This window comes from Gallus gallus, chromosome 2, assembly GCF_016699485.2.
Source record: "Gallus gallus isolate bGalGal1 chromosome 2, bGalGal1.mat.broiler.GRCg7b, whole genome shotgun sequence".
Taxonomy (NCBI): domain Eukaryota; kingdom Metazoa; phylum Chordata; class Aves; order Galliformes; family Phasianidae; genus Gallus; species Gallus gallus.
The window spans coordinates 7,710,218-7,731,695 of NC_052533.1; the positions used below are offsets into that span (position 1 = coordinate 7,710,218).

Below are 21,478 nucleotides of genomic sequence, written 5' to 3' on the forward strand. Positions count from 1 at the left end.
ACCATCCTATTTAATATGACTTTTTTCCTCCCCACACTCTCCTCTCCCCTAGTATACACACACACTGTAACTTTTTACAGTGCCCCTATTCATACTATTCTCTCTCATTTAGAAAAAGGCAGACAAGTTTTTTTTTAGTTCTACTGTTTGCAAAAAACAAAAATTGAGAGATTTCTCTCCCTCAATTTTTTCTCTTCCTTATTCTTCATCCCTTTTCTTTCTGCAGCAAGCTGCCTTTTGCCTCCAAGCTTTATTTCCTTAACACTAAGTCTAATCTTCTTGATTACAGAACATGCTGCGATGTTTTCAGGTCCAACTAAGCAACATCACTGAAAGGCCTGCTGTTTGGCAAGTAACAGAAAGTTTAGTCAGTAGTACTTAAAAAGAACATTGAATTATTTAAGCAAAAGGCAGCCAATACCAGAAAGTACTGCTAGGACAATGATGCCCTTCCATCCCACAAGAATGGCTGCAGTCTTCTTGTTTTTCAAGACTGAAATGATGTCACAAAAACACTTTATAGAAGGGAGAAATTAAAAACAAGAACTAAGCTTAGAATTAATTATCACTCCCATCTAAAATCACAAGGCCTTGTGCTAAGCACCCTTTATTTTCTGGAGTTTGTCAATTCATACTTCTCCACTGCCAGATGAACTCTCATGCTATAAGCCATCAAAATTCAGTACTGTCACCTGCAACCATATAGAAAAAATAATCCAACATCATGCACCCAAAAGTACTGGCAGAGAAATAATAATGTTTTTTTCTCGTTGCTCATGAATTGCAGAACAAACTCACATTTTCAAACATGAAGCCTGGAAACTTTCACTGGAAAAATAAACCCATACTGCCAGAGAGTAACAAAATACTGATAATTTTATTGTAAGAAAGAAAAAAGTCAAGGACTTGAAAAAAATAATACGGGGAAAAAAAGTCTATTTTTCTAAAGTTTATTTAGTTGCAAATTAGCACCATACACATATGCAGAATCCACAAAATCATTGTCAGGAGAAGTTCAGGTTGGATATTAGGAAAAACTGCTTCTCAGAAAGAGTGATAATGCATTGGAACAGGGAGGTGATGCCCAGGGAGGTGATGGAGTTACAGTCCCTGGAGCCATTCAAGGAAAGGGCAGATGTGGCACTGAGGGACGTGGTCTGGTGGTATGGGTGGGATGGGTTGATCTTAGCGGCCTTTTCCAACCTTAATGATCCTGTGATTCTTCACCTTGCCAAGTATGTATGTTTGAAAACAAACAAGGAAAAACCAATCTCAATCTCTACACTTTATACGCTGAGGTTTTCCGTTGCCAGAAATTTATTAGAAATGTTTCTGATGGGAAAGATCTTAAGTAAAGTTGAAGAGTGCAGCATTCCACATATGAATGAAGGAAGAATTTCAGAAAGAGATAAACACACAAAAGAAAACTCAACAACAGATCACCAGATACAGAATAACAACAGTAGGAAAGGAGTCTACAGTTGTAGACTTGTAGAAGTCTACAATTTGGGAAAAAAATCATGAAACGAGAATAAAAGAAATGCAAAGGTATGTTTCATTCAGACATCATCTGAACACCACTAGTTTCTGTTAACATAACCCAGTATCTATATCAAACAGTATAGTGGAGGAGTCACCCACCTTTACCACAGGGAGATCAAAAACTTCACGAGATTCTCCAACCTCTGGATGGTCTCCATCTTCTGAAATAATATGCGAGGCCAGGGCATTGTAAGAGACTTCCTTTGCTTTCCCAGCTTTCAGAAGTTGAATAACCTAAACCCAAAAGAGAAGGGGGAGAAGTGAAAAATTATTATTACCTTTCATTTGAGAAAAACAGTAATGAAAGAACAGCAGCACATCACGGGAATGAGTTCAACCTTTTCTCTTGGTTGCCCTGTATAAATGGATAGCACTCTTTTTTTTGGCAAATGCAACCCATTTAAATCCTGATTTCCCAAGGCTTGCAACTCTGCTGAGTTTTGATGATTCAAGTTGAAATTTTACTTCCAAAATAATTCAGGCTGGGGCAGAAATTTGGAATGTTTCAACATTTTTCCAAAACATACAGTCCTCAAAAACTGGTTTTTTTTCCTCAAGCAGACTAAGAAGCTCTCTCTCCTCAGCATTTGATTTTCCATATGTTAGCTTCAGAAGCCTTTGGCATAAAAAAAAAAAAAAAAGAAAAGCAACCTAACTCAATGTGTAGCTATGAAACCTACAGAAAAACAGGTGGAAAAAGGAAAAAAAAAAAAACAATACAAAAGACATTTGGATATGAGAAGGCCCTACAAGCAAAGTAAGTCATAACCGCTGTCCTGAGAAGTGGACATTCTAACAAAGAGCTGCTGTATTGAGAATTGATGGAGGACTAAAAGTGATTTTGATAAAACAAAGAAAAACATAAAAGAAAATAAAAAGCATAAGGACATATGCTCTCTAGGTTACTCCATTAAAGAGGTAAAGCAGAAATTTTTAATTCTATTGCTCCTCCTTCAGAAAACACAAAAACCCTCACCACTCACAAAGTATTTTACTCCTTTTTTGCAAGGCCAATATGTGAAGTGTTGGCTTAAGACTTCATCATAACTACCATTCTGTGGTACAGGTCTGTGAGATGAGCCTAGCCCTGCTCATAAAAAAAAATGGGAGTCAAAAAAATAAGACTCACTTCAATTTGAATAAAGGTAACACAGAAGGCAGATGGTGTGGAAGGGAATAGGAGAAAAGCATTCAAAAAAAGTGAGGTCTAAAGTTTAAATGTTTAAAATGCCAATGAAGATTACTCTTTCCTTTTGCCTTTTATTATTAAGAAATGAATAGTTTTATTGCCTGTTTTGCAGAACTCAACTGGCAAGAGCATCACAGAAGACAGAGATCAGCCCCATCACACAAGCTCCTTGTCCTGCACAGCTCTACAAGTTACATGTTCCCTCCAACTGTCTATTTATGGGAAGGCTAAAGAGAGGAGAAACTGACCGAAGCCAAACATCCAAATCTGACAGCGTGAGGAAAAAAGTTACAACTAATAAAGCAAGAAGATTTTTTTTGTTTTAATTTTGTACCAAAGAGTCAATGCAAAGAGTTTGCTCGTGCAGGAAATTATGCTAGTACCGAACTATATGTCTAACACGGTGAAATGATGGATGATGATTTCACAGGATTAAAGCAGTACGAAGAAAACTTTTCCTAGGGTAGCCTATGTTAGCTTCAAAACTCCTCCCAGAGCACACGACCTCTTCAGCTGATGCAGTGACAGTGAAGCAGTGACCCAGAGGTTCTTCCCTGTATAGGGATCCCCCTATACACACACACACAGGTACATGCATCTTTAACTAGAAAATAAAATCCTGAAAAGCCCTAAAACGTTTACTGTAAAAATCCTGCACTTCAGGTGCAAGCTTAAATCCACTAAATGAAATTTAATTTTGCAGGCATGAAAAATTTAAATCACTCCCACTAAAAGTTGTGTTAGAAGAAACAAAAGGAGAGTTTAAATCTCTGAAATAAGGCAATGGACACTAAAAAAAATACAATTATAATAAAAGAAGAGATAACCAGAAACCAAGTACCCTGCTTAAAGTCCTCATGCTACACTGCATCACTTCCTCTTTCTTTCTGCATGAAATACAGATTTTAACCAAAGTTACCAAATCCCAACAGTTTGGGTTTACACATTTAGGAAAGCAATAAAAGCATCTAAAAAAATAATAATAGCTGACATCTAGTCATCACCTCCTGTAAGGTGAGAACAGCCAAGTGCACATCCCAATGGAATGGATTCAAATTTGAGTGCCAGCAGCCTAATTCTCCCTCATTTGCCAAAGAACAGTCAGGCACGATTCCAGACTTTTGTTTCCCTTCTAGTTTATGCCGCATATGTTTTAACAGGTAGTGGGTATGCAGCTATCACCTGACTATATGTTTCCTTTCTAACTCTTGGATTTGTTTTGATTAGGTTGCTCACTTGTGCTAGGCCTGTTTCAATACTTATTAAGGTAACTGGTCTTCAGTGAAAACATTTGGAAACAAGCTGATCTAAGCTTGCTCATGCCCAAAGGATGAAGAAAGAAACTGCTTTTCAAATTCAACCTAGCATCCACTGGTACATAAAGTATAAATCTATGTGAAGCTTCTTCAAGTTTTAGAAGGACTATGAAGAGTAGAGTCTATCTGAAACTCAGGAAATCCAACCACAAATTGGAGTATTTTGTATACTTGATCCAGAGCAAATCAAAGCCTTGTAACAATGACATTGCTCTGAAGGATAAAACTTTATGTGAAAATAAAACTTGCCCAAGTGGTTGCTTGTTTACTCCCTCTGTGGCAATTCCGCTGACCGCCTTGCTATGTCAACACAATCCTAACAGTGTGCCTTTGGGGATGTTACTTATACAGTAACAGGCATCTGGCTGTGTTTTGCACTCATCTTCATACACACAATGCTGCTGTGACCATAGGATTTGAGACAGCAGAGTTGTTACCCCCAGCCCATTTCCAAATAGTTCAAGGATTTGGAGGTAATGTCCCATCTGACTGCAATTCAAGACTGTAGCTCACACATAACCTACAGAACCCATCTCACAGCTCAGTGGTACTCCTGGAACTGTCCCTCAGGCCCACGAGTCTCAGTGCACGCCAGGACACCGACCTACAGCAACCTGCACGGAACAAAGACTCAACTCCCGCACCTGGCAAAGGAACCAAGACTTTAATTTCAGCGTCAACCGCGTCAGGAGCCCACCTGAACACACAGACAGACACACACGTACACATACATACATACACACACACACCCCCGCGTGGGGTTGGGCCAGGCGTCCCCGCGCGCGGGCCCCGCGGCCCTCAGCCTCTCCTCAGCGCCGAGGGCGAGCAGCGGGCCCGCTCCCCGCAGCCGGGGTCAGCCGCCAGCCCCGTCTCTCACAGGAAGTCCCTTCTCCCGCCCCTCCTCCGCTCGCAGGCTGCACGGGGCCTGCGCGCCGCGGCCGCCGGCTCCCATGGCGGGCGGGTGGCGAAGGAGCGGCGGTTACCGCGGCGCTCCCCGCGCAGCCCCTGAGAGGACGCGGCCGCGCTCCCCCCCCCTCCCACCCCTCCGCGCTGCGAGGCGCGCGGGGCAGCGTTTGCGCGGAGGCGGACGATCCCACCCTGCCCCCCCCCCCGCGGGGGGTGTGGGGACGCGCGCGGCGGGAAGGAGCCCAAGGGGCGGCCGAGGCGGTACCTTCGGGTCGATGTCTCCCACCGTGAAGAACTTGACATCTTTGAACATCTCCTCCGGGACTTTCAGCTCTTCCTCCTCCGCCGACATGGTGCCGGCCGGCCACCCGCACGGCGCGTCTGCCGGCCGCCTCGATCCGCCCGCTGCCCGCCGAGCAGAACCACGGGGCCCGGGTCCCCCGTCCCCTCCCCCGCCGTGCCGCCGAACCGCGCGAGCAAGGCGCGCGCTGCGGGACGCACCATCCCACTCCGGGACGCGGGGGTGGTACGAGAGGGGTGGGCAGAGCCGCCGGCACCAAGCGGCTCCCCCCTCCAAACTGCCACCTCCGCTGCCGCGGAAAAACCCCCGCTCCTGCTCAGCGGCCGCTACCTCCGCTCCTCGCCCTGTCTCCGAACAGAAGTAGGGATCAGCAGCCGGGCCCGGCTTCCCCCCCACACGCGGGAAGCAATGGTTCCTCCCGAAACGACAGAGGCGGGCAGCGGGGATACCCGGACCCGCCCATTAGCGAGCAGGCGCGGCGAGGGGGGAGGGGAGGGGAGCTCGGCGCCCTCCGGCCCGGCCCCTCTGCCGCTCGGACCCCGCCCCGCCGCCTCGGCCCCGCCCCGGCGGGCGGGCCGTTACCGCTCACCTCCGCGGCTGCTCAGATTTCTCGCTCTTTTCTGACCTGCGGCAGCGATTAGTCGCGAGCAGAGAAGCAGTTCGGCCGTTCCCCGGTGCCCGCTTTGCCAGAGGCAGGCCTCGGGTACCCCTTGGCGGAGTAGCCGTGGCTGCAGCCATGCTGCGTGCACCACATAACAACGCTGGGCACTTTCGAGCTCCAAGCCATTGTTTCAACTTGTCAGAACCACCCCAGAGTTCAGTCCTTCCCTCAGATTTACCTGTCAGCCCTTCCAGCTGGGGTTCTGTGCTGACCACGTCCCTCAGAGCCACATCTCCCTGGTTCTGAAACACCTCCAGGCACAGTGACTGCACCACATCCCTGGGCAGCTGTGCCACTGAAACACCACACCTTCTGAGAAGAAATTCTTCCTAATATCCAACCTGAAGCTCCCCTGACACAACTTAAAGGCCACTACCTCTCATCCTGTTGCTGCTGCCTGTGAGATGAGGCCGACCCTCACCCAGCCACAACCTCCTCTCAGAGTTGTAGAGGGCGACGAGCTCTCCTGTCAGCTTCCTCTTCCCCAGACTGAACAATCCCAGTTCCCTCAGCCCCTCCCCATAAAACTTGTGCCCCAGATTCTTCACCATGACATCTGTCCTTTTCTACTCCAGCCAAGGAAGAAACACCCAACCTATTAAAGTCTGCACTAACCAGTTCTTTTCCCGTTCAAGAAGGAGATCTTACCCTTTGCTTGTAGGTTTTATTCTATTAGCTCCCTGACTACAATTCAATATTTCAGTGCAAACTAAGGTGCAGAGTCATTACACTTCTATACAATACACTTCTTTTGTAGTACAGAAAAAATGTAGAAATAACTATCTGGTCTTACATCTCGGTCTGTCTCCTCCATGTAACAATTCATATTCTCATCTCACTTTTTATCTTCCCTTGTGACTGACTCCTGTTATTCTCATTTTCTTATGCCCCAAGTATTTCCTGGACTGTCTTTGAAGAACACCTTCCTGCTTTCTGCTCTTAAATAAAGACGCCATCCAGGGCCTCCAAATCCGGCCCTTGCTTTCTTTGTCATGTAATTTTCACTCTTTCTAACTCCATTTGTGATCCATTTTGACTTCTTCCCACTAAATTGGAGTTACTTTGACCAAAATAATCCTTTCACCTAGAGAGAAATATTTTTTCTTGTTCTTTTTGATCTATCAGCTATCATTAAAACCATTGCTTCTTGAATTTTCTCTGCATTTGGATTTCAGTGCCTCCCTAACCATCTTCATCTTCTAGCACTAATTCTCACCTCATTTCTTGCATAAATATAACTGCTTTTAGGTTTTTGTTTCATGTTTTTCTCTGAATTATTTTCTCTTCATGATGTCATTCATTACTTGGCTTCATTTTCTCTCTCAGTGTGACTGCTAAATTGCCCCTTTTCACATGAGTACTTTCTTTGTATCTAATTTTATATGCCATTGCATCTTCCCATTCTGCACAAAGAAAACCAAAGCGATTCCTCCTCTTGATTTCTCTCCACAGCCTATTTTGTTTGTTACTATAATGAGTTCCCCTGGTGTTCCTATCCTTTGGATTCACCATATCCACATTATTTTTAGCTCTTCATACAATCAGATTGCAAACATTTCCAATCAGGCACTGCACGAATACCGGCAAAGAAGCATAAGGCAAACAAACAGTACTTGGAATGTGGTTTTTAAGAATAAAGTCCTTTCCTAAACCTTCAGCTCAAATTGTGCTGTTGAAGCATCAGGTTGTGTCACTTTAGATCTTCTGTTTGTTCAACAAATCAAATGAGAAGAGTATGAGGTAAATGTGGTATTTAGAATCCTACTAATTTGAAAATCCTCTACAAAATACCAGATTTCACCAGAGGGTTGTCAGGTGTGGAACAGGCTCCCTGGGGCAGTGGTCAGGGTCCCAAGCTGTCAAAGTTCAGGAAGGGTTTGGATTACACTCTTAGTCATAGAGTTTCAGTTCTGGGTTGTCCTGTGTGGAGCCAAGACTTGGAGATGATGATCCTTGTAGGACCCTTTGAATTTGGGATATTGTATGATTCTATGATATTAGCAATGCAAAGTCAGAGTACTACATTAGAACACTGAAATTCATTGCAAAATCTTGGGTTTTTTTGCAAATTGATATCCATTAAGATGGCGCCAGGCTTAAACAGAATTGTTATTTTGACTAATTATAACAAAAAAATAATAATAATTCCATCTGTAGGAGTAGAGATTAAGAATTGATTAAAATAGCTTTACCAAATAAATAAATAAATAAATAAACCTGCCTTATAAATTTGATCCCAGAAAGCAAAGATAAAGGTGAAGCCCTGATCTGAGATGTGAGAGATGGACATTCTGGGTCTTTTCTTCCTGAATGAGTTAAAAGGAACTTTTCCTCTGAGGCACAGATAGGTATGGACACTGGATGCCTGCATCCTCTGTATGTTCTATTTCAGATACCTAAAAGTTGTAGGGGCTGCTGAGAAGTAGTTTGTTAAATCTCAGTATTGGACTTCTGGTCATGTGGGGTGTTGTATTATCAGCAGTGATATGTATCTAAGTAGTGATATAATATAAGCAGTGATACTACATAAGTATATATATATATTTATCCACGGTTTTGCTGGCTTCAAGACGAACACACACAAGAGAAACAACTACTGTAGAAATGTACAAATTATTCTATTTAATTATCAACTAAAAAATCCTAGAATTATAGAATGGTTTGGGTTGGAAGGGACCTTGAAGATCATCCAGTTCCAACCCCCTCCATGGTCAGGGACATCTCCAACCAGATGAGGCTGCCCGGGGCCCCATCCAACCTGGCCTCAGGCACCTCCAGGGGTTGGGCATCCACAGCTTCTCTGGGCAGCTGTTTCAGCGCCTCCCCACCCTCTAAGTAGAGAATTTCTTCCTAACATCTAACCTGTATCTCCCCTCTTTTAGCTTAAAGCCATTACCCCTTGTCCTGTCATTATATTCCCTGGTAAAGAGTCTTTCTCCAGCTTTCTTTCAGGCCCCCTTTAAGTACTGGAAGACTATAATGTGTCCATGGAAAATAAAATTAATGAACATATTTTTTACTTCTTTATATATTTAATGAATTATCTGTCAACAAGTTACTTAATTTCTAATAATTTGACTACTAACAAAAATGAATAACTCTTGTTTCTGCATCATATCTGTGATCTAATTTAGAAGCCAACGTATGATATTAAACATGGAAAACATCCCCTGTATTTGCCAAAATTAACCTTTAGGTTCTGCTTTCTGGACAGCACACAGAGCTAAGTCAAATCAACAGGCTGGTCTGCTTAGCTGTAGCAGGTATAGGTTTAGAGAGGAACAGGAGTGGGAGAGTAGAGGTGTATGGGGATAAAAGTAGCTGATGAGAATACATCTGCAGTCTCACTGCTGGTTGGACCTGGGGACATTCAGCAGCAGCTACCATGTTTCTCTTGGATCCACAGTGATGTATTTTTCTCTGACAGTGTTCATTCTACCCATTCATTTCATCCTCATTCAGAAGGGTTTGCAGGATCTCCCTGCCACATTGCTGGACGTGTGCCCATCACACAACATGGGATGCTGAGCCATGTGGTGTGTTCATGTGTCAAGCCAAGCAGCTGTTGTTGAATACTGGATGAACATGCTGAATGTTGAATGAACATAGGTCTGACCACATCACAGCGGGATGAGACAAATCCAAGGGAATTTAACTTTTTCAGAGGTGCTTAGCTCATGGCAAAACCTTAATCTACCCAAGAAACATCAAGATTGGACTCTTTGTTAAAGTACGATTGACTTTGCTCTGATACCTCACAACACTGTAATTCCATGGGAGTAACCACTCACAGGAGCCAACAGTGCCGTAATACGAGCTCATACCTGAGCTTAGTTACTCTGGTGGATAGACTGGTAGAGTTTTTTCACATTGCAAAGAGTCCACAATGATCTGAACAGCATGTTTTTTGTTTTATAAAAACACCAAGCACAGTACCTAATGCCTTAACAATGCAAGGTCTGTGCACAAAAGTTTATAATCATATTTGCACAAAAGCTGTAGAACGATGTTTCCTTTGCAACAACTGTTGCTTGCACGTAGGGAAAGACTACCAATATGACAAGGCTTGTGCTGACAATTAGTCTTTGCTTACATAAGTGCCTTATTTGTGTGCACAAACGATGATATGAAAAATTTATATGCACCTACGGTATCATATTTAAGCGTAATTACTTGTGAAAAAAAAAGCTACACTTTGAATTTTTTTTCTTGCAGTTAATTAAATTTGGAGCTTGGATTAAATTGTATATTTGTTTTACTCCAGTGAGCAGAAGCTATTCCCAGCCCTCCGTTAATAATACATACTGAGTTGGTACCAGCTGGCTCTCTAGATGTTCCTTTTCCAAGAAAATATATCTCTAGAAAATACCCATTTTTTTTACAGAAAGCTGTTAGTTTCAGTGTATCCAGAAAGGTTTTGAAACGTCACATCGAGCAGGCTTCCTGCCTTATCACCATACACATTTCTTAACATGAATAAGAATCAGATTTTATAGCTAAACCAAAATATGCAAAACACATAGAGGGCTCCACTTCAGCTTGAAATGTGCGTGTTTCCTCTTTACTTCAGTGGAACTACTTGCAAAGGCAAACAGGATTTATAATTAAAAACTTTCTTTTTATCTGTACTACAACACCTAATCCTAAAAGGCTTATTTGGATCTGATCATTTCATTTTTGATTCTCCTCAAGTTCCAGAGCTGCACTGAGAATGTGTTGTCGCTTGACAGTTTTCTTTTTTTAATGGAATAGTTACAAAACGTTTTGCAAATTCCAAGTGATAAGGTATACCTTTACTATATATATACTATAAGGTATACCTTATACTATAGCAGTGCATGAATGGGTAGGGGAGGAGAGTGCTCTTGTTAACACATGCAACATAAGGGCATTTTTAAAATCAGAGGTGAGACAATATTAAAGGAGATACATGCCTTTCTATTGCCTGGCAGAGAAATTATCTGGCATATTAGTCCACGGGGGAAGGTGAATGAGATGTAGCATGTCACATTGCAAAGATAAAGAAAAAAAAAATAGCCCTAAGCTGCAGCTGAGTATGCCTTTATCAAAGCATTGCACTACTAGCAGGGTGGTATGCAGTGTAATTGCACCAGTTACACTTGTCTAAAGTCACTCCTGCTCCCAGATCAAAACAAGCTGTGGGAATTTTTGTCTCCCCTCCCACTGTAACACAGCATCACACAACACAAGGCATGCTTGAAGCCTGCAACATCACTTAAGTCGAATTAAACTGCTTCAGAATGCCCCCTGGTCCCAGTCACTTATTTATGCCTCTGCACTTATTCTGCATCGTGCTCACACAACGGTTGCAGTGCCCCAGGGATGACCCACACTGATGTTGCTGAGAACAGCCTACTAGAAATGGTGTTTTTTACAACAGGTCATTTCCCTGACTCAGTTACTGCCTCAGCACTGGCCCAGCGTGGGCACTAATTTGGGGCTCATGGGGTGGGAGGGAGAGGGCAGTAGTTACACAAGCCTGAGAAGTTCACACATAGCCCTGGGATCCATGCTAAAACTAATGGAAAGTAATTCCTGACCTTGAATGTCTCCAAGGATGGGACATCCACCACCTCTCTGAAGGTGTTCAAGAAACACCGTGTGGAGATGTGGGGATGAGAGGCATGTTCAGTGGGCATGGCAGGGATGGGTTGATGGTTGGTCTAGATGATCTTGGATGCCTTTTACAACCTTAATGATTCTATGATTGTACGATATTTTCTGTGGAGGGAACCTGATTTTCATTACTTTGTATTTTCAAAAGAAACGAACTTACACCAACGTTTCTGAAAAATATGTTCTGATGGCCTTCTGCTAGCATTTAGAGTTGAAATAAAACTATGCATTCACATAGCCCTGAGTTTGGAAGAAGAGACCAGTTGATCTTCTCATCAGTTCTTCTTATTAATTACATTTAATTAAATTTTATCCTTAAATTTAATCCAAAACAGTCTTTGTGTGAACTGAGTGTCCTGAGTAGTTTGTTAAAGTGGAACTTCCCAAAAGACTATCAAGAGAATCTTGATACAAAGACACGGAGATGAAGAATCCACTGCTGTTCTTAGCTGATCAATAATTTTAACATGACCTCATTGCCAGCTTAATTAATTAGAGATTGATATCTAGGACGCTCTGTCTTTTTAGTATGCCAAGTGGAAAACATTAAGAAGTAACACATGCACCGCTTAGGTCCCTAATTATCTGCCATTCTTCAATGCAAATAAATAAATAAATAAATAAACAAGAACTATTGACTGAGTATATGAAGACCATTTTAATGATCTCAGCTACTCAGTAATAGCCAGGAACTGGAATCTAAGGAAATGGGTCTCACTGTCAAGACTTCTCCCCCCTGAGCTAAATGCAAATGCAGCCATATTGCTTGGACTCTCAGGCCAACCCCGGCTCTAACTCTCCTTTTCACTTCCAGGAGACTTTCAGGAAAATAAAGGCTCTTTGAATCCCAGAATGTTTTGGCTATTTGAAAGATATGCTCTATGATATGCTGAAGCTCCCTGAGTGCAAACAAATAGTTCTCTGCACCAAGAAGGCCTCCAATTGATTCATGTCTCAAGGCCCAATTCCTCTGTGAACTGGCAAGGATTAAGTTCACAGTGTGGCTCCTTCCATTCCTAATGATGTTTGTCATCTCTAGAATATCCCCGATGCCTCTACAGCCCAGATAGATATGGTTAAAACTGCACAGAAATGGGGGAAAAGGGATAACTGCCATGCTACACACGAGAGAACATGAGCACATGGAACCTCCCCAGGACATTAACATGAAAAGAATCTGCCCCTTTTGATTTTGGTGTACCAGAGCCCAAACTTGTTAGGTCTCATAAAGATCCCTAAAGGACCATCTTTCTCCTTACTGACTTTCCTGACATATTCTCATCAATGTTGGTCAGTTTAAGTCTGCGACACTGCAGCAGACACAAGTTTAATGTTTAAAGAAGCCACTGCAGACTTCTCGGGGTTTATTTAGAGCTTGCTGAGTTCCCTGTATAAATTAGAGTAGCCTCAGGGACCCAAAACTTGCCAAGTCTGAATTCTCAGCCTTGCAAATGGCAGAAACTGTGACATGAGGCAGAAGGCACCAAAGCTGTAATGGTCTTCCTCGGGGTGTCAATTACATTTGCTGTTTGCCTTACAGCACATGTAGGTGATTACAGTGTGAAGGCCAGGATACATTTGTTTAATGCATCCTTGAACTCTATTACATTTTCCACTCATCTTGCTAGAGCCTTATCTTCAATTACACTCCCTTCCATATGCCCCAAGCTGTTCTTTGTTACAAGACCGACCTGACCCTGTTGTATCCAAAATGTCAGTGAATTAAATCAAATTTTTATACTTTTCAACTTGAACACTTATCTCATGATGCACATAACAAACAGATAATGAGATCTGCATTTTATTAGACACACTGCTGGCGCTTACTGATGTTTAACTATTAGGCTGAACCATTTTGCTGCTCACAGTTACATTATTTTTCTCTGTGGATGGATAGCTGTCAGTTGATTTAACTTATTCTAAATGTGTAGTATACTCTTTTCCTTAGCATTGCTTGCAGTCCTACTGAGGAATTTGGATAGATTTCTGTTCTTTTTACCTAAAAGGGAGGGGATTTTTCCATAGTTCCATTTCTCTGCAGTGTAATCTTTTTGCCTCCTGTACTTTGTGACAATTTTCCCAAGCTTTGTCTCAGAGTCAAGTTCATAAATCACCTTCTTAGCTCTCAGTATATCCTTAAATCCTGCTTATAAAGCTCTCATATGAAATTAAACACCATCTTCAATGAGCATGTGTTCTGAAATATGTCCATATAGAGAGGGACAGTGGGCACGTTACAATGGCTAACACTTGTCCTGGTTTTGGCTAGGACAGAGTTAATTTTATTCCTAGTAGCTGGTGTGGTGTGGTGCTGTGTTTTGGATTTAGGATAAGACTAATTTTGATTGCATATTTTAGTTCTTGCTGAGCTGTGCTTACACTGATTCGAACACTTTCCTGATTCTTGTGCTACCCCAGCTTCTTGTAACTCCCAGCAGGGAGCTGGGAGTGCATATGGAGGGGACAGAACCAGGACAGCTGGCCCAGACTGGCCAAAGGCATGTCCCATGCCATGCAGTGTCATGTTGAGCAATTACACCAGGGAGAGCTGGCCTGGGGGCTGCTGCTGCTCGGAGACTGGCTGGGCATCGGGCAGCGAGTCATGAGAAACTGTGCTGTACATCACTTGCTTTCTGTCTTCTTTTATTATTATTGTTACTATTATTATTATTATTTTCCTTCTTTTTCTGTCCTGTTAAATTGTCTGTATCCTAACCTACAAGTTCTACCATTTTTCCAATTTTCTCCTCCATCCCCCTGGAAGGGAAGCAGTAAATGGCTGTCTGGTTGAACTACAACAGTGCTCCACATATGTTATGCTTTGCATGTATGTGCTTATAATTTTGATTCACACCATGCTCGCAATGACCAAATGATAAAATCACCAAACTGGGACCTAATCAATGCAAACACTGGGCGACATCACAAGGTACACCATCCCCAGAAGAGCTCTCCCTTGCTTGGAGTGTGGAGTCATGCTCACAAACAACCCAGTTGGTAAATATCAGTCACTGGTTTTGTGTGCATTCTTCTGTTCTGCTTCAGTGCAAAGAAAGGAAGACAGCAATATAGGAAAGTGAATCTAACTCGCTTTACACTAAGCTGACAAGAGCAGAAGCATATATGTCATTACTTGCTGTGTCTCAATTTACAGAGGGTGACTTCTCCTAATAGGCCAACTCAATTGCCTATGGAACGTGCCTCAGAGACAGTTTGGTCTTGCTTTTTGTACAGCACAAACTCACCCATGTCTCTCCTGATTCTGAAAGGGTGAAGGATAGGGGTTTTCAGATTTTCTAAGTGGTACAGAGGATTTAGATAGCTAGGATTTATACATTTTAGTTTTATTAACTCATTTCAAAATAATAATTTGCTCTGAAATCAATGGAGGAGGTACTGCCAGATCCATGGATTGCTTAAGGAAATCTATTTCTTCACCTATTTCGCTGATGCTCACAGAAAACAGCTGCCATAAATTTGTAGAATGAATGCTAGACACCTTCATAGCTAACTCTATTCACACAGGCCAAACCTTTGCACTAACCCTCACCTGTCCAGCTGATATTTATCAATCATTGTTTGCAAGAAGCATCTTAATTAATTCCTTGTGATTCTTTGCAACCCCTGATGATCTTTTGTACCACTTGGTATTAATTTGATGCTGCAATGCAGTGTTTAATGGGCCATGCCTCTCACTGGGCAGCAGGGATTCTCTAGGGCAAGGGCAGTGGCATTTATGGATCCTTAGAATCACAGCTGTCATAAAAACAGGAAAGCTGCAAGAAAGCCTTATGGAGATGGAGAACATGACCTGTGGCAGAGACCATTTGTCTTTGTGACTCCTCCCCACTGTGTACCAAGCCATGACTCCACTATAGACTGCCACCGAGACTAGCTGTGCTGCAGAAGGGACAGTGGCAGAAGGACAGAGCTATGGTGGCTGGAGATCAGCCCAGACAGGAGGGATGGGGAGCACACGTGTGTGTGGGCAGCTCTGCAAGGCTGAGGCAGTGCTGGGAGCCAAGGCTGAGCTATAGGAGCTGTCACATGTGGGTGTTGGGTAGAGGGCTCTAAAACATCAACATCTTAATTGTTTTTATTCTTTTTTCCCCATATTTTTTCTATTCAATTAGTGGTTGTGATTACAAAACGTCATTTATAACCTACATGCCAAGTCAGTTGCTAGTAGTGATGTTTAAAAGCTGACCAAGTTAACTATTTTTGTGCTCAGCATGGAGCAAAAAAAAGGAGAGACATTAGAATACAGTGAAGCGAAGACAGAGAAGTATGTGGAGGAGGAAGGACACTGGCTCTGAAGAGGTATCAGGGCAGATGAGGGGTCCTTTTACAAAACACAGCAAGACTGATTTGTTTCCAAAATAAGGGTCATCTTCTTAAGTAATTTGTGAACCATCTTTTGTGTAGATGGACAACACCATCTTTAATGAAGACATCCTGTGAAGTGTATGATTGTACAAGACTCTGAAAGCACTTAGTGGCATCAGAATTGAAGATTCGGACTAAATTTGCTTTGAAATTCTATAGGGAAGTCACATTTTTGGCTCCTTTAGTAGCTGAGATCAGACCCACAGTTGAAACCTGCTGAGCAGTAAGTGCAGCTCACAGACTGTGGGTTCAGCACCTCTGCAGCACAGGATAGCAGCCCTGACTCAGACCAGCAGACATCCGCAACAAAAATATCAGCTATTTTGTAATAAAACACATTGCCAGACAATTAAGAAGGGTCTGACAGCATTTTGCTGTTAAAGTAATCAATACTGGCTGTCAAAAGTAACGACACTGCTATTAAAAATCCTTGCAAAGGAAAAAAATAAATAGAGACACATTTATACGATTGCTTCCATCCTGGGGGTTCAGAGAATTTTACAGCTGTAACAATAAGACACTGCTTCATCGGGTGCCTGCTGAAGTAGAAGGAACTAAAATAACGTTTGGGGTCCTCTAAAAACTGTGGTCTGCTCAAATAGCTGGAAAGGTTTGCTGTCATTTGCCTGTGATAGGTGTGGTGAAAAATCAGGAGGAGGAAAGCATTCCACAGCTGGAAGTAAGTGGCATGTCAATATGAACCTGAGACACCCAACAGCAATACCCAGGCTGGGAAATCTGAACAACCAATGCTTTCCATGCCATGTGAGAGGGATGTGGCTGCGGCTGCTCAGAGGAAAAGGAGAGAAGGCAAAAACCAATTGCAAATAAATAAATTAGGCTATCAAGGTTGAAAAAGAGAAAAGAATCACCCACTGAATATATTATTTGATGGCTGACTTTCGTGGCTTCATTTTTGCACACACATCCAATTTATTAAGGTAACAAAATCAGTCCTGATTCATTAGAATCATAGAATGGCTTGGGTTGGACAGGACCTCAAGGATCATCAAGCTCCAACCCCACTGCTGCATGCAGGGCCACCAGCCTCCACATTTAATACCAGACCAGGCTGCACTGTACTCCTGTGAGCCCCATCCAACCTAGCCTTGAACACCTCCAGGGATGGGGCATCCACAGCCTCTCTGAGCAGCCTGTGCCAGCACCTCACCACTCTCTCTGTAAAGAACTTCCTCCTGACATCCAACCTAAATCTTCCCTCCTTCAACTTCAAACCATTTCCTCTTGTCCTGCCACTATCTACCGTTGTAAAAGGTTGACTCCCCTCCTGTTTTTAGGCTCCTTTTAGGTACTGAAAGTCTGCAGTGAGGTCACCCCACATCCTTCTCTTCTCCAGGCTGAACAAGCCCATCTCCCTCAGCCTGTCTTTGTAGGGGAGGTGCTCTGATCATCTTTGTGGCCCTCCTCTGGACCCTCTCCAACAGCTCCCTGTCCTTCTTGTACTGGGGGCTCCAGACATGGATGCAGTACTGCAGATGGGGCCTCACAAGGGCAGAGTAGAGAGTGAATGCTAAAGACAGTGACTGTTTGGAGATAAGGTATCAAATCAAGGAAGATCTGAGTTTGGCTACATGCTGTGAAGGAGCCAAGTGAAGCACAGTAGGGAAGGAAGGAGGCATTAGAAAAAAATAGTTGAAAAAGTGCCTGGAAAACTATTTGAGTGATTTCCACTCTTATTGTTGTAAATGAATCTTAAGGTATTTTGTCTCTGGAGTTCTGAAAGAACATTTCCAGGCTACGGATGGATTCATTTATATAAATGTTCAGAGACCCACCTTTCTCAAGGAAGCAGAAAGGTAACCTGGCAAACAGCACACGGCAGGAAAATCCATGTTCAGGCTAACGCTGTCACAGCCTTTCTATAGCTTCACACCTATGCAAATTATCTGCCAAAATGCATAACACTCAGGATAAACAAATCCCTTCCACAACTTGGCATAAGGAAAAAAGCCTGAACTGCAATGATAATTGAGTTCTAGAGACCCATCCATTCCCTGTCATCGTGCCATCTGTCAGCCTGGCAGGGCCCTGAGAGTTTGCATTGGCAGCTTTGATTGCCAGAGCTCATGTAATAAGTTGGAGTTACCCAGACTTCACACACAGTTTCTTATTATTTTTCTATAGACCTGCTATTCTAGAAGATTGATAGACCCACAGGATACTGTGTGCTCCTGGAAGCATAATATACTTTGATATTTTTAAACTTAAAAGAAAAAAAAATCAGAAACACAGCTAATTTTCGACAGTGATCTGCAACCTGCAGAGACTGACTCCATCAGAGACAGGAGAGAGGCACAGCTCCCAGGGACCGACCACAGGTACAGAATATTGCAGATGCAGGTGTATATACGTGTTAAGTATTTGCTAGCAGCAGAGAAACACATGAGGGCTGTGGATGCCTTATGAGGGCAGCAGCCCCTGAGGCAGGCCCCGAGTTATTGCATCGCTGTCACAACTGCTCACTGCAAAGTACCTTTGACTAAAAGCCAATCTGACACCTAGCAACTCTGCGGATTCCCCTGAAATTACACAGATTATTAATGTTGTCCCTAAAGGTACAAAAGGAGGGATAAAATATTTATATTTCATTTATTTACACAGAGTACAACCCTAAAGGTGGCAGTGAATGATGCTGGAGCTGCCCATAAGACTTTCTGAAGTTCTGTTCCATCTTTCACTATGAATAGAGATTATTCTCTTTTCCTAAGCAAGAACTAAGGATTAATTATATATATTAAAATAAGGGGAAGTTCTTTATAGAGAGAGTGGTGAGGTGCTGGCACAGGCTGCCCAGAGAGGCTGTGGATGCCCCATCCCTGGAGGTGTTCAAGGCCAGGTTGGATGGGGCCCTGGGCAGCCTGGTCTAGCATTAGATGTGGAGGTTGGTGGCCCTGCATGCAGCAGTGGGGTTGGAGCTTGATGATCCTTGAGGTCCCTTCCAACCCAAGCCATTCTATGATTCTATGAATTCCAACAGGAGTTAACTCACATTAGGTAGAAGGTCAGTAAACACTCCTGACAGAGCACTTACTGAGAAAAACATCGTATCTTGGATACTGAGTCCATCCTCCCTTCAGGCTGTCCATATAATAGTTTGTGGACAAACTCAAGACACGTACGGGCAGGCTACATGAGACAACTTAGCTGAAGGTAAGACAGATACACAAAGAGGCTGTTCTGTTAACACCTTTTTTTTCTTGTTCTGCTTTGCTCTTACTGCAAAAATTAAGCTTTAGATATGTCACTGAACTCATACCAGTAATGATAATTCTTAAAGGGCTTGCATGCCCTAACCTGAATTAGACCTGCCATGAGAGGCTGAATGAGAAACACAGTTTTCCAGCCATGCAAAGAAAAAGACAAAAGGACTTCAATTTACTGTTTTCATTTCTGCATCAGACTTTTCAGTGTTCTTCCTGAGCATCTGCAGCAGGAGAGCCCAGCTGGGCGATGGGGTCAGGCCCTGCGATACTGGGAACTGGAGCACTCAGGTCCTCCTTCTTCCTGCCCTGAGAAGTACCTCGGGGTACTTCTACAACCCCAAAGTGTCCTATCAGCTTCTCAGCCTGGAACTGCTCCACTCTGCAGAATGTAACTTCAGCTTACTGGAAGAAAAAGAGTGACTTCATTTTTCAGTTGCTGTGGCACTTGGCTGTTGGGAATGCTTGTATAAATCTGTGTTCCCCTAAAGATGTCATTCCTAAACATCTTCAGCAGAAGAGATCTACCCAGAAAAACCAGCCTCTTGGCAATTAAAATAGTAATACATCCTCCTCTCACTCCCAAAACTGCCTTCCTACCACTACCGGGCACTGAAATCCAAACCAAGCCAGAAGTGGGGCATCACAAGTCTGACACAACACATGCCTGAAGATCTTAGCTTTGGAAAGACTAGAGAGATAATCAGAAGTGTGGATGGGCTGTGAGGGTGTGAGAACAGCCTCACATTTGGGGTATTTTACGTTTTGAAAGTTTTGCCTTTACAGGAAAGGAGTGGGCGGTGTGCAAGTGTGTTCAGAAAGCATGTCTGGATGTAAAATGAGCAAGCTGGAAATGAGGAACATTAAATGAAATTTAATTGGTGACTACCTGAGTTTTACAAATTGCACTGACAGGTTGCACACTTACTGAGCAGCCTGGCTGGGAACTGAGCAGAGTTTTCAGTGCTGGTGTATGCGTAAAGTGAGTACACATGTTCCTTTAAAGCTCAACCAAGCAGCACCACCTCCCCCATAGCCTTAAGTTCTCCTTTATTCATCAGGTTTGCTCAGAAAAAAACACCTCCAGGGTCATTTCCTTTCACTTTTCTGCCTGTTTTAAGTGCAAAGGTTCAAGGGATCTGTATACAGGTTGACAGTAAAAGTCTACTCACCCCATCCCCACAGGCAGGAACTAGTTGGACATTCACATAGGAATAGGCTCTGCGGAGACTGTGCCTGGGGTTCCTACTCAGCCTCCAGCTAACAGCACATTGGGATTTTTTTGAGTTGGAAGGTACCTCCAGCAGATGGTGCAAGGTGTTGCACTTGGATCAGGGCAATCCTAGATATGAGTACAGACTGGGAGATGAACTCCTGGAGAGCAGCCCTGCAGACAAGGACTGGTGGGTGAGAGGACATGAGCCAGCAGTGTGCTCTTGGAGTCCAGAAGGCCAATGGTATCCTGGGCTGCATCAATAGAGGGGTGGTCAGCAGGGGGGGATTGTCCCCCTTTACTCTGCCCTTCTAAGGCCCCATCTGGAGTACTGCATACAGCCCTGAAGCCCCCAGTACAAGAAGGATGCAGAGCTGTCATAGTGGGTCCAGAGAGGGCTACAAAGATGACTGTAGGGCTGGAGCACCACTTATATGATTAAAGCTTGGGAATCTTGGAACTGTTTGGCTTGGGGAAGAGAAGGCACAAGGAAGACCTCACTGCAATCTTCCAGTCCTTGAAAGGAGCTTACAAGCAGGAGGGGGACCAAATTTTGCACAAGTAGATTGCATAAGGTTTGCATAACACTCATTGGCACAGGGTGTCCAGAAGAGTTCTGGATACCCCATCCCTGGAGTCATTCAAGGCCAGGTTTGATGGGTTCCTGGGCACAGTGGTTAGCAATCCTGCCAAAAGCAGGGAGATTTGAACTAGATAATCTTTGAGGTCTCTCCCAACCCAAGCCATTCTGTGATTCTAGGATATGGTATCTGGTTACAAGCAGCATTTAACGGTCTCTACTGGATGGAGACCACTAATTCTAATTAACCAGTGTCACTTTTAATTCCCCAGCATCACCCATGAAGCTGTGAGATAATCCTGATTTTGCAGCCTGGATCTTTTTCTAAGAGTTTCATAGATGAGATTATCCCACAAACACTACCAAATTGCTACAGGTCCAAAACCTTCACTCACATTACAAATAACCACCATTCTGAGGAAACTAATGTGTGTAAAGCAAACAGCAATTGGTCTTTAATAATAACAACATTCAGACACTTTTCAGCATCTGCAGCATTAAGCCACATTACCTAAGGATTACAGAA

At 43.3% G+C, this 21,478-nt stretch overlaps 1 protein-coding gene across 1 annotated transcript in view; it reads right to left on the minus strand.

The window, feature by feature from the left end:
- The window catches only part of PAXIP1 (PAX interacting protein 1), a 32,938-nt gene extending 27,531 nt beyond the window's left edge, over window positions 1-5,407 (minus strand). The window contains exons 1-2 of the mRNA XM_015281216.4: window positions 5,219-5,407; window positions 1,642-1,776 (exon numbers count right to left, since the gene is read on the minus strand). Of these exons, the coding sequence (XP_015136702.1) occupies window positions 1,642-1,776; window positions 5,219-5,305 (222 nt within the window). The 5' untranslated portion in view covers window positions 5,306-5,407. The remainder of the gene's footprint in view (window positions 1-1,641; window positions 1,777-5,218) is intronic.
- Window positions 5,408-21,478: the final 16,071 nt, after the last annotated feature.